At 37.5% G+C, this 14,230-nt stretch overlaps 1 protein-coding gene across 8 annotated transcripts in view; it reads right to left on the minus strand.

Moving 5' to 3' along the window:
- NEK1 (NIMA related kinase 1) overlaps window positions 1-14,230 on the minus strand; it is a 215,085-nt gene that overhangs the window by 70,476 nt on the left and 130,379 nt on the right. For all 8 annotated transcript variants that reach the window (XR_009212947.1, XR_009212948.1, XM_058436867.1 and 5 more), the window contains one exon: window positions 415-567. Coding sequence is in view for 6 of the 8 variants with exons in the window: in XM_058436867.1 (XP_058292850.1) it covers window positions 415-567 (153 nt within the window). In the remaining 2 variants the exon portion in view is untranslated. The remainder of the gene's footprint in view (window positions 1-414; window positions 568-14,230) is intronic.

Here is a 14,230-nt window from a genome sequence, read left to right on the forward strand (position 1 = left end):
CTCCTGCCTCATGACAACTCTCCTTCCCCAGTCCTAGAATTAATAATGTCTGTCACACCTACTGAAATACCTTTTAGTCAATCTCATTCTTGAATCCATATCAAAACAGACACAATTCATCTCAATGCATTTCTCCTATATCTGTTTTCACGTAAAACATCATTCTGACTTTTCCGACTCCACCCATACACACTTCCTTTCCCTTTTAGATCCCATCTAGGTCTATCAGGTCAAAACTCAAGACTACCATTTGGACAATCCCCCTAGAAAATACAATCATTCTCAATCTAATTAAAAAATTATTATAACAGAAAGATAATTAAAAATAATTCACTTAAAACAGAAAAATCTTAAAATACATAGATTTTTAATAATATTACTTCTAGTATAGAAAAACTACTAGTTTCTCCTTACCACTTCTAGTAGTTGTATTTTCTAATAGTTCTGTCTGAAGTTGTAGTTCAGCTTCTCCAAGTATCTTTAGAACAGAATCTGTTGGACTTTTCCCCCAGGCTCTTCTTGGAGATCCATTAGGATCTAATTTAATAACTTCTCCCACTGTATGTCCTATAAGAAAAATATACAAAGAAACAATTTTCGGTAACAGTATAATAATACTGCATGGTAAGGCAGATTTTGGGTTTTTTATCCAATTGAGTGGTTCATGAGAAAAAAAGGTTATAACACAAAGACTTTCAGGGAAAGAATGATGAATAATGGCGAGAACAGAAGCAAATGAAACTAGCAATAAAAATACATCTATAATTGCCTTTTAGAATATGAATTAAATTCTAGTTTTGGGGAATATAAAAATAGGAAAAAACCATAAATTAATACACGCTGAGTATCTCTTATCTGAAATGCTTGGGGCCAGAAGTGTTTTGGATTTTGAATTTTTTTCAGACTTAGAAATATGTGCACATACATAACGAGAATCTTGTTGATGGGACCGAAGTCTAAATGTGAAATTCATTTGTGTTTTAAGAGATAGAGTCTCACTATGTTGCCCAGGCTAGTCTTGGACTCCTGGGCTCAAGTGATCCTCCCACCTTGGCTTCCCAAAGTGCTGGGATTATAGGTGTGAATCACCACAACGGGCCTCATTTATGTTTTACATCCATCTTATACACATAGACTGGAGGTAATTTTATATAATATTTTAAACAATTTTGTGAATAAAACAAAGTTCATATACACAGAACTATCAGAAAGCAATAGTGTCACTGTCTTGGCCACCCCTGTGGGCCCTCTGTGGTTGTTTGGCAACACCATCATTCCTGACTGTGAGTTTATATGCTGCTAATAAGCAATCATTTTCTTACACTTGTTCACACAAAAATACTTCATAGTTAAAAAAAGAGAGACATACCATTACAGTGAAAAAATGTGTTTAAGATAACTAAGCAGCACAGTATTATCACTAGAATACCTGAGAGCTGTTAAGCAACCGCAGGCTTTCAGTCTCCACTCACGAAACTGGATTTTGATTAAAAGGTTACTCTATGCTGTCTTTCATTTTATGGGCAAAAAAAAATATCAGAAGCAGCTGAGGGATTAGAAAGGGATCTGAAGGGATGAGAAGGTATTCTATCAGATAGCTGTTTAAAATGGCTGGAGGGTCTTTTTGTCTTTGGGGATGCTGAATAAACCATGTGTTGTGTACCTTCACTTTGACTTTGACACATCACATGGGGAAAGATGTGGGGGTGTCACACTGGTACTCGTAAGTTTCAGATTTTGGGGCATTTTGGATTTCAGATTTTGGATTAGGAATGCTTGACCTGTAGTATGTTTCTATAAAATCTTTACGTGAAAAAATAGAAAAAACTAAGATAAGTAAACAACAATTGGGGGGGAATATAAAAATAGATGAAACAGAAATTAGTATTTCATTTCTATATATTAAACAGAAAAAATAGAAAACAAATCTTAAAATAAACACACATATGGATTAAAACGCAGAGAAAAGTATTTCTAAGAAAATTTGTCCTGCTTTATTTATCATAAGTAGGCAAATAACTGCTACTTCCTTATTGACAATAATAATTTGGGGTAAACCACTTTAATAACATTTATCAAAGCAATATATAAAAATTATATACTGAAGTTTGAGTCTTTAGAATATTTGGTAATAATATATGAAGTATACAGGTACCTAGTAGTAACATACAGGATATAATATTATGTAGTATGAGGCATAAGGTATATAGACATTCAATGGTAACCTAATACATATTGATACAGTTAATGTACCAGTTCCATGAAAGTACATGCAAATTAGCAGATAATAATTAGTTTCATACAGCCAAAATGATTACCAAGAGGAATTTCTTAAAGGATGGTTAAAATAGAGAACCCGGAAATAGACCCATAACTTAGTCATTTGATGTTTGACAAATGTGCCAAAGCAATTCAAAAGGGGAAAAAGTTCTAACAAACAAAACTGGGATAACTAAATTTTCATAAGAGAAACCCTCCTGTCCCCCCCAGCACTGGAATTTAACCCCTTCAATACAGGGAAGGAAAACAGAGGTGCAGTCAATGGTCTCTCTGAGCTGAGGAGGTGGAAATGGGAGTCTAGGGAGGCCAAAGTGGCTAGTGTTTGCAAGATACGAGTACTGAAGTAGTAAGTTTCAGAGAGAGAGAGCTCAGGAAAACTGTAAAAAGCCCCTTTGAGTCTTTACCTGAGCACTGATCAGCATATCAGTACACAATGTGTAAAGAAATTTTAGAGAAAGTTTAGAGAAAAGACCACTCAAAAGAAGCAGAGGTAACACAAGTTCACACAGCGCCAGAAAGAGTTCCTATTCCCATCAGCCAAAAAAAGACTGATTTGTAATTCACAAGGCACAAGGCAGATTATTCAGAAAGGTTGTTGATGCAGGAAAGGTAAAAGATGAGCCGTACGCTAATGCATAGTAATACTAATAAATACTAATAATATAGATTACTGCTCTGTTCCAACTAACAAAGCTTAAAAGCAAGACTTGAAAGAGCCAAGCTATGGACAGGTAACTAAATTGTGTCCAAGAATAAAGGTCAAGAATATTTATAGAAATACAAAAATACATAGCACAAATACAAAAATACATAGCACAAATATTAAAATTCACAACGTTTGGCCGCCCCCAAAAAATCATCAAGCTTGCACAGAAACAGAATATTAACTATAAAAAAGGAGGAAAAAAAATCAATGAATCCAATCCAACCCTATAATGACAGAGATGATGTAACTAGTAGACAAGGACATTTGTAACTGTCATTATAACTGAATTCCATATGTTCAACAAGCTAGAGAGAAGACTGACCATGATAGAGGTAAAGAAAACATTAATAAGATCCATATTGAACTTGTCCTAATGAAGTTCATATAAATGAACCTGTCCATTGAACTTGTCCATTCATACTGAAGACAGAAAAAAAACAGAAGAAATAATGGCCATGAGTTTTTCAAGTTTGATGAAAACTATAAACTCATAAATCCAAGATGCTCACATGGTGAAACCCCGTCTCTACTAAAAAAATACAAAAAAAAAAAAAATTAGCCAGGCGTGATGGCGGGCGCCTGTAGTCCCAGCTATGTGGGAGGCTGAGGCAGGAGAATGGCATGAACCCGGGAGGCAGAGCTTGCAGTGAGCCGAGATCGTGCCACTGCACTCCAGCCTGGGCGACAGAGCAAGACTCCGTCTCAAAAAAAAAAAAAAAAAAAAAAAATCCAAGATGCTCAACAAAACCCAAGCAAAACTCAACGAAACATGATGAAAGTGACATCAAGGCACATCACAATCAAATTCACTGAAACCAAGGCTACAGGGAAAAATGTGAAAAGGAGTCAGAGAAAAAAGACACAGAAGAATAAAACTAAAAGTGAGGGTTAACAGAAGACTTCTCATTACAAGTAATGTGCATAAGATGACAGTGGAGCAGCATCACTAAAGTACTAAAAGAAAAAAATTTCAATTTAGAATTGTATGTCTCAGAAAAAATACCTTTGCAAAAGGAAGGCTAAATAAAATAAAAATAAAAACTTTTACAGATATACAAATGTTAAAAGAATCACCAGGACTGTACTACAAAAAATCTTAAAGGAAGTCCTTCAGGCAGAAGAAAAATGATACAAAATAGATATCTTCTATAGAAAAGAAATGAAAACTACATGGGTAGACACAAAATAGTTTTTTCTCTCATTATTTAAATCTTTTTAAAGAATAAATGACTATGCTGTATTATGGGATTTATAGCACAAAAAAAATAGCACCAAAGGTTGGGAGGGAACAAATGTAAGTACAGGTGACCCTCAAACAAAGTTTTGAGATGCCAGGGTTCACTCATAAACAAATTTTCTTCCACCTATGCCACCCCTCAGACACCAAGACCAACCCCCCACCTTCCTCCTCTTCAGCCTACTCAATGTGAAGATGATGCGGATGAAGGCTTTTATGATGATCCATTTCCACTTAATTAATAGTAAATATATTTTCTCGTTCTTATCATTCTCTTAGTAACATTTTCTTTTCTCGATTCCTATTATAAGAATATAGTATATAATATGTATAACATGTAAAATATGTGTTAATTGGCTTTATGTTATTGATAAGGCTCTGGTCAACAGTAGGCTATTACTAGTTAAATTTTGGGGGAGTTAAGAGTTACACATGGATTTTGGACTACACGGGGGGTTCAATACCCCCTAACCCCCATACTATTCAAGGGTCAACTGTACATTATTGTAATATTCTTATACCATATATGAAGTATAACTCAATTGAAGATCGGCCGTGCTCAGTTAATACACTGTGCTACAATAATACACTATAGACTCTGAAGCAAACACTGAAATAACAATGAGCTTAGCTAATAATTCAACAACAGAGGTAAAATGGAATAATAAAAAATAACTAACCCCAAATAATGCAAAACAGGAGGAAAAAGGAAAGAAAGCATAGATGAGGCAAACAAAAAACAAATAGAAAAATGGTACACAGACAGTCCCTGACTTATGATGGTTAGACTTAAGATTTTTCAACTTTACAATGGGTTTATTAGACTGTAATCCCACTGTAAATTGAGGAGCATCTGGATTTAAATCCAATCACATTAATAATCACATTAAATGTAAATGATCTAAACATACCAGTTAAAGGTTATAAGTGGATTAAAAATGAATTTGACAATATGCTGCCCACAAGAAACCCACATTAAATATAAAGACACATATAGATTAAGAGGAAAAAAAGGATAAAGATATACCAGGCTAACACTGAGCAAAACAAAGTAGGAGTGACTATATCAATATCAAACAAAGAAAACTTTTAATAAAGCAAAGATTTTTTAAAAAAGAAAAAGCTATTAATAATTACAACACAGATGAATCTCAAAAATCATTATGCTTTCAGTCAGAGGTGAGAGATTAGGGGAAAAAAAATCATTATGCTTGAGTGAAAGAAGCCAGACACAAAAGAATACAAACTGTTAGAGTCTGTTTATATGATATTCTAGAACAGGAACATTTAATCTAAGGTAGAAAAAAAATTCAGAAAAAGTTGCCTCTGGAAGGATAAGAACAGAGAACGATTAGGCACGGGCAAACTTTCTGGGGTGATGTTAATGTTCTATATCTTGATGGAGGTTCTTATTTTGTAGCTCCCAGCATTTGTTAAAAACCAGCAAATATATATTTGCAATGTGTGCATTTCATTGCATGTAAATTTAACATAAAGGAAAAAACAAACATTGAACTCTAATAAATAATTATATACTGTGAAATACTTAGGGCAAGGTATACCAATGTCTGCAATTTAGTCTGAATTGCATGAAACAATGACAAACCAATTGATGGTTTTGGTATCAGGATGATGCTAGCCTCATAAAATTAGTTAGGGAGGAGTCCCTCTCTTTCTGTTGTTTGGAATAGTTTCAGAAGGAATGGTATCAGCTCCTGTATCTCTGGTAGAATTCGGCTGTGAATCCGTCTGGTCCTGGGCTTTTTTTGGTTGGTAGGCTATTAATTATTGCCTGAACTTCAGAACTTGTTATTGGTCTATTTTCAGGGATTCAACTTCTTCCTGGTTTAGTCTTGGGAGGGTGTATATACCCAGGAATGTATCTATTTCTTCTAGATTTACTAGTTTATTTGCATAGAGGTGTTTATAGTATTCTCTGATGGTAGTCTGTATTTCTGTAGGATCAGTGGTGATATCCCCTTTATCATTTTTTATTGTGTCTATTTGATTCTTCTTTTCTTATTAGTCTGGCTAACCGTCTATCTATTTTGTTAATCTTTTCAAAAAACCAGCTCCTGGATTCACTGATTTTTTTGAAAGGCTTTTCATGTCTCTATCTTCTTTCAGTTCTGCTCTGATCTTACTATTTCTTGTCTTCTGCTAGCTTTTGAATTTGTTTGCTCTTGCTTCTCTAGTTCTTTTAATTGTGATGTTAGGGTGTCAATTTTAGGTCTTTCCCACTTTCTCCTGTGGGCATTTAGTGCTATAAATTTCCCTCTAAACACTGCTTTAGCTGTGTCCCAGACATTCTGGTACAGTGTGTCTTCATTCTCATTGGTTTCAAAGAACTTATTTATTTCTGCCTTAATTTCATTATTTACCCAGTAGTCATTCAGGTGCAGGTTGTTCAGTTTCCATGTAGTTGTGCGGTTTTGAGGGAATTTCTTAGTCCTCAGTTCTAATTTGATTGCACTATGGTCTGAGAGACTGTTATGATTTCCATTCTTTTGCATTTGCTGATAAGTGTTTTACTTCCAATTATGTGGTCAATTTTAGAATAAGTGCTATGTGGTGCTAAGAAGAATGCATATTCTGTTAATGTGAGGTGGAGAGTTCTGTAGATGTCTATTAGGTCTGCTTGGTGCAAAGCTGAGTTCAAGTCCTGAATATCCTTGTTAATTTTCTGTCTCGTTGATATATCTAATATTGACAGTGGGGTGTTAAATCTCCCACTATTATTATGTGGGAGTCTAAGTCCCCTTGTAGGTCTCTAAGAACTTGCTTTATGAATCTGGGTGCTCTTGTATTGGGTGCATATATATTTAGGATAGTTAGTGCTTCTCGTTGCATTGATCCCTTTACCATTATGTAATGCCATTCTTTGTCTTTTTTGATCTTTGTTGCTTTAAAGTCTGTTTTATCAGAGACTAGGATTGCAACCCCTGCTTTTTTTTTTTTTTTTGCTTTCCATTTGCTTGGTAAATATTCCTCTATCGCTTTATTTTGAGCCTATGTGTGTCCCTGAATATGAGATGGGTCTCCTTAATACAGCACACTGATGGGTCTTGACTCTTTATCCAATTTGCCAGTCTGTGTCTTTTAATTGGGGCATTTAGCCCATTTACATTTAAGGTTAATATTGATATGTGTGAATTTGATCCTGTCGTATGATGCTAGCTGGTTATTCTGCCCGTTAGTTAGATGTGGTTTCTTCATAGTGTCAATGGTCTTTACATTTTGGTATGCTTTTGCAGTGGCTGATACTGGTTTTTCCTTTCCAAGTTTAGTGCTTCCTTCACCAGCTCTTGTAACGCAGGCCTGGTGGTGACAAAATCCCTTAGCATTTGCTTGTCTGTAAAGGATTTTTTCGCTTATGAAGCTTAGTTTGGCTGGATATGAAATTTTGGGTTGAAATTCTTTTCTTTAAGAAAGTTGAATATTGGCCCCCACTCTCTTCTGGCTTGTAGGGTTTTTTGCAGACAGATCTGCTGTTAGTTCAATGGGCTTCCTTTTGTGGGTAACCCGACCTTTCTCTTTGGCTGCCCTTAATATTTTTTCCTTCATTTCAACCTTGGGAATCTGACAATTATGTGTCTTGGGATTGCTCTTCGCAAGGAGTATCTTTGTGGCGTTCTCTGTATTTCCTGATTTGAATGTTGGTCTGCCTTTCCAGGAAGTTCTCCTGGATAATATCTTGAAGTGTGTTTTCCAACTTGGTTCCATTCTCCCCATCACTTTCAGGTATACCAATCAAACATAGATTTGTTCTTTTCACATAGTCCCATATTTCTTGGAGGCTCTGTTTGTTCCTTTTCATTCTTTTTTCTCTAATCTTGTCTTCATTCTTTATTTCATTAGGTTGATCTTCAATCCCTGATATCCTTTATTCCACTTGATTGATTTGGCTATTGATACTTGTGTATGCTTCACAAAGTTCACTTGCTGTGTTTTTCAACTCCATCAGGTCATTTATGTTGTTCTCATAACTGATTATTCTAGTGATAGTTCCTGTACCTTTTTATCAAGGTTCTCAGCTTCCTTGCATTGGGTTAGAACATGCTCCTTTAGCTTGGAGAGTTTGTTATTACCCACCTTCTGAAGCCTACTTCTGTCAATTCATCAAACTCATTCTCCGTCCAGTTTTGTTCCCTTACTGGCAAGGAGTTGTGATACTTTGGAGGAGAAGAGGCCTTCTGGTTTTGGGAATTTTCAGCCTTTTTGCGTTGGTTTTTCCTCATCTTCGTGGATTTATCTACCTTTGGTCTTTCATGTTGGTGACCTTTGGATGGGGTTTTTGCATGGGCGTCCTTTTTGTTGATGTTGATGCTATTGCTTTCTGGTTGTTAGTTTTCCTTCTAACAGTCAGGCCCCTCTTCTGCAGGTCTGCTGGAGTTTGCTAAAGTTCCATTCCAGACCCTGTTTGCCTGGGTATCTCCAGCGGAGGCTGCAGAACAGCAAATATTGCTGCCTGATCCTTCCTCTGGAAGCTTCACCGCAGAGAGGCACCCGCCAGATGTCAGCTGAAGTTCTCCTATTTGAGGTGTCTGTCGACCCCTGCTGGGAGGTGTCTCCCAGTCAGGAGGCATGGGGGTCAAGGATCCACTGGAAGAGGCAGTCTGTCTCTTAGCAGATCTTGAGCGCTGTTCCTCTCTTCAGAGCCAGCAGGCAGGAAAGTTTAAGTCTGTTGAAGCTGCGCCCACAGCTGCCCCTTCCCCCAGGTGCTCTGTCCCAGGGACACGGGAGATTTTTCTATAAGCTCCTGACTCGGGCTGCTACCTTTCTTCCAGAGATGCCCTGCCCAGAGAGGAGGAATCTAGAGATGCCTCTCTAGATTCTGGCTACAGCGGCTTTGCCATGCTGTGTTGGGTTCCGTGCCCAGTTCAAACTTCCTGTCGGCTTTGTTTACAAAGCCTCAGTAATGGCAGATGCCCCTCCCCGCACCAAGCTTGAGCATCCCAGGTCGACTTCAGACTGCTGTGCGGGCAGCGAGAGTTTCAAGTCAGTGGGTCTTAGCTTGTTGGGCTCCATGGGGGTGGGATCCGCTGAGCAATACCACTCGGGTCCCTGGCTTCAGCTCCCTTTCCGGAGGAGTGAACAGTTCTGTCTTGCTGGCGTTCCTGGCGCCACTGAGGTACAAAAAAAAAAAAAAACTCCTGCAGCCAGCTTGGTGTCTGCCCAAATGGCCGTCCATTTTTATGCTTGATACCCAGGGCCCTGGTTATGTAGGCACCCAGGGGAATCTTCTGGTCTGTAGGTTGTGAAAACCATCGGAAAAGCGTAGTATCTGGGTGGGATAGCACCGTCCTTCACGGCACAGTCCCTCACGGCTTCCCTTGGCTAGGGGAGGGAGTTCCTCGACCCCTTGCGCCTCCCGGGTGAGGCAACGCCCCACCCTGCTTCTGCTCTCCCTCTGTGGGCTGCACCCACTGTCTAACCAGTCCCAATGAGATGAACTGGGTACCTTAGTTGGAAATGCAGAAATCACCTGCCTTCTGCATTGGTCACACTGGGAACTGCAGACCAGAGCTGTTCTTATTCGGCCATCCTGACACTTTCCCCCAACTTACTTGTATCTTCCTACCTTTGCCTCCATGCATCCTTTCACAATGGCAATGGTCTATTTCCTCAGAGGTGTTCTCAATCATCTCCAGCCCCACCATTTCAGAGATCTCACAACACCAGTGTCTGTCCTCATATTTATGTTTTTGTCCTCACATTCATTTATTTAATAACTACTTTTCATGTATAAATTACATGCTACATGATGGAGCATAAACATGCAGTACAAATAAGACAAGCTTTATCAAAATGTTTACATTCTAAAACAGAACACAGGCAAATTATACTTAAACAAATGAAGAAGATAATTACAGTATGTGATTAGTTCTTTAAAAATAATAAATAAAAGAACTCAGAAATAAAAAATCAAATACTGGCCAGGCACAGTGGCCCACATCTGTAATCCCAGCACTTTGGGAGATGGAGAGAGGATTGTATGAGGCCAGGAGTTCCAAAGCAGCCTGGGTAACATAGTGAGTCCACCATCTCTAACAAAAAAGAAAAAAAAATTTAGCCAGGCATGGCAGCATGTGCCTGTAGTTCCAGCTACTCTGGAGGCTGAGGCAGGAGGATCACTTGAGCCCAGAAATTTTAACATACAGTCAGCCATGACTGCGCCACTGTATTCCAGCCTGTCTTGAAAAAAAAAAAAAAAAAACTGCATATTCTTAATTCTAAGTGGGAGCTAAACAATGGGTACACACGGACATGGAGGCAAATAATAAAACACTGGGGACTCCAAAAGGGGAGAGCTTGGGCAGGGGGGGAGGGTTGAAAAATTACCTATTGGGGTACCAATACCAATTACCTGTTGGGGTACCATGTTCACTATTTTGAGTGGTAGGTACACTAGAAACCCAAACCTCACCATAATGCAATATATACATGTAACAAACCTGCACATGTACACCCTGAATCTATACAAATAAAATAGATTTAAATAAATAAATATTTAAAGTACAGAAATAATATTCAATGATTTGAAAATAAGGGTCGGGCATGGTGGCTCATGCTTGTAATCCCAGCACTTTGGGGGGCCAAAATGGGTGGGTCACTTGAGGCCAGGAGTTTGAGACCAGCCTTGGGCAACATAGCGAAACACCATCTCTCCAAAAAATACAAAACAGAGAGAGAGAGAGGTCTACTGTTAATAGAGGGGAGAAAAGTGAAAAAAGTGCTTCAAGAAGAGTGTGTGTGTATGTGTGAGCACACATGTGTGCAGGTATGGACAATAATCCAGGATGTCAAAGCTGTAAATACATAAAATAGGGCCTTTAAAACTTACCGACATGAAGGTCTATGGTGACCATGAAAAGAACTGTAATGGAGTGGTAGAGGAAAAAGTCTGGTTGAAGTAGGTTAAGGGAGAATAAAGGAGAGGAACTAGAATTGTAAACAGAGAACGCTCTTGAAGAATTCTGATATAAAGAGGACTTTCAGAAATGGGGTGATAGCTAAAGAACAGGGACAGAAAAAAAAAGAGAAGCAGCCATATTAAGGACTTGGAAAAGAGGGAAGGGGAAGAGTATGATGGAAAAGAAAGAGCTTGGCATGTTTTAAGAAGTGAAAGGTGAGAAGTAAGTAGTTCCCAGTGAGCTAGTTAGAAGGAAATGGATACAATGAGCAGGCAAGGCATAAACCAAGAGAGAGGAGAGACTTGAATCATGAAAAGAACTTTGGACTTTTATTCTAGTTACAATGAAAACCAATTAAGTTTTAAAATGAGAAAGTGATGTGATATACTTTGGTTTTCTAATCAGCATAAAATATTTTCAAGTCTCTTTTTTCACAAGGTTATAATGACTCTACATCCCCACCAAGTAATACCATCTTACGTCTCTGTTCTGCTTCGCAGTTTAGCTTCTTGAAAAGGTTCTAAACTCTCTTTTTAAATTTCCTCTCCTATTCACTTCTTAATTCTTGGATTCTATTTCTGTCTCTAGCACTCTAATGACACTGCTTTTACCAAGCTCACATTGCCTCTTCTCTGACGAATCCAGTATATATTTTTTAGCCTTCAATATGTTACCTCTCTTCCTGAAGTGCTCTCTTCTTTCTTTGGAACCCATACTACAGTCTCCTAATTTTATCTCTGTCTGTTCCTCATTTTCTTTGCAAAGGTCTTCCTCTGATGAACTCTTCGAAGAGTTTCACATAAAGCCCCTATAAGTCTGTCTCCTAGTATCTTTTAAATATCTCCTCTTTATTACCTTTCAGTAATTTAGTTAAGGTCATCATTAACTTCTGCCTAGATTAGTGCAATAGCCTCTAAAAACTGGTTTCAAGGATATCTACTTCTTACTAAGATGGTATAGAGTAATTAGAGTTATGCTGCTCCCTAAATAACCAAAACAACTGGACAAAATATATGAGACAGCAGTTTCAAGACATTGTACAACAGGTAATAAAGAACATGGGTCCCTGAGAGAGAGAAAAAACAAAAGCAAAAACAAATGAGATGATCCCTATGATTGCCCAGCCTTTAGAGTTTTCAGGCTATAGCTAATGGGTCTACCATACTCCCTGAGTTCAGGAGGTAGAGCTGGGATTCCTGGAAGACCAAGGCAACTAGAAAGAGAATTCCAGAGACCTGCAGATGGTAGCCCTAAGTATGAGCAGAGCAAATAGATGAGAAAACTACCCAAGTTAGGAAAAAAAGCACCCAAAAAGATTACAGAGAACACAAGACATGAAATAGTGTCTATTCCTACCAGCCAAACTGGAAAACCTCATCATTCCTTGTATAGAGCACTCAGAAGCATCTTATCTCCTAAATGGGGATAATTAGCATTAGACTAAACATGGCTCTGATCTCACCTCACAAATATTAAAAATAAGACATGAATGAATCAAACTGAGTCCAAGTATTATAACTTAACTACATTCTAGAATAAATCTCCAGAATAATTACAAAAATACAAAAATACCTAGCACCCAACAAGGTAAAATGCAAAATGTCTGACATCCGATTAAAAACAGCCAAGCATGCAAAGAAGCAGAAGAATATGACCTGTAACAAGGAGAAAAGGCAATCAATAAAATGGACCCAGTAAAATTCTAACCTCTGACACAGATATCAGAATAAGTAAAGACATTAATAAAGTTTTTACAACTGTATTCCATCTGATCAAAAAAGTTAAGTAGAGACGTGGCAGATAGGAAAACAACCCCTTAAACTTCTGGAGGTGAAAACTACAATATCTGGGATGAAAAGTACATTGAATAGGATTAATAGCAGATCGGGTATGGCAGGAAAAAAAGACTATCATCTATTAAAGACAGAGCAATAGAAACTATCCACAATGAAACACAACAAGAATCTAAAAAAAAAAGTAAAAAGAGCACCACTGAGGTATGAGACAAAAAGTGAAACTGGAGTCCCTAAAGGACAGAAGGAAGAGGCATGGAAAAAATATTAGAAGAAATGATGGCTGAAAGTGTTCCAAATGTGACAACCATAAACCCAAAGACACAAGAAGCTCAATGAATCCCAAGGACAGGAAGCCTGAAGAAAACTATACCAAGGCACTTTACAATCATATTGCTCAAAACCAGTGATAAAGACAAATAATAAAAGCAGACAGATAGTGTCCCCACCCAAATCTCATCTCCAATTATAATCCTGTGTTGAGGGAGGGAGGTGACTGGATCATGGGGGCTCTTCCAAGACTGATTTATGGTCTCTTATGTATTCCTGCAGTAGTCTATGATTATTCCTAGCATAGAATTTATCAACCACAATTATCTCTTTACTTGCCTGCCTTTCCACTAGACCTTAAGCTCCTTAAGGGAAGGGACTACATTCTAAACATTATTATATTCCCGTTGCTTAAGAGTGTATTGCATATGGTAGGTACCCAATAAAGAACTGTTGAATAAATAAGCAAAATAAATGCTATCAAGTCTTTGGGCTTTTTTCCAATGCAAGAAAAAAATTCTACAAAAACAGTCTGTGAAAAAAATTACTTAAAATCAGATTTGCTGATGGTCAGACTTGCCCTTCTAGAATGTAAGCTCCACAAGAGCACATATGTTTCTGTTTTGTTACTGTATCTCCAATTCCTAGAACAATGTAAGAAATATAGATTCTCAGTAATTATCACTGAATAAATAAATCATTAAGTCAGATTTTCTCAATACTCTCACTAAATGCCTAAGAGATGTTTCTGAGACACTACTCTGGTTCTCATCAAGAATTATTCATAGTAACAGATTAATTTAACATGGTATACAGAGTTAAAGTAATGCAATTTAAATATGTATCATTAGTTCCCTCTCTCACACTATACATTTTTCTAATAAAAATCCTCGCTATTAAGGCTGATTAGTTTGATTAGTTTTCTCTGTTCTTCACATTTCACTGTCAGAGGGAGGCACTTCTACTGGCCCAAAAGGAAAATATATAGAATTCTTTCAGCTTCTCTCAATTCTTCTAAGTGTTCATTTTT

Source organism: Hylobates moloch, unplaced genomic scaffold, assembly GCF_009828535.3.
Source record: "Hylobates moloch isolate HMO894 unplaced genomic scaffold, HMol_V3 SCAFFOLD_3, whole genome shotgun sequence".
NCBI lineage: Eukaryota > Metazoa > Chordata > Mammalia > Primates > Hylobatidae > Hylobates > Hylobates moloch.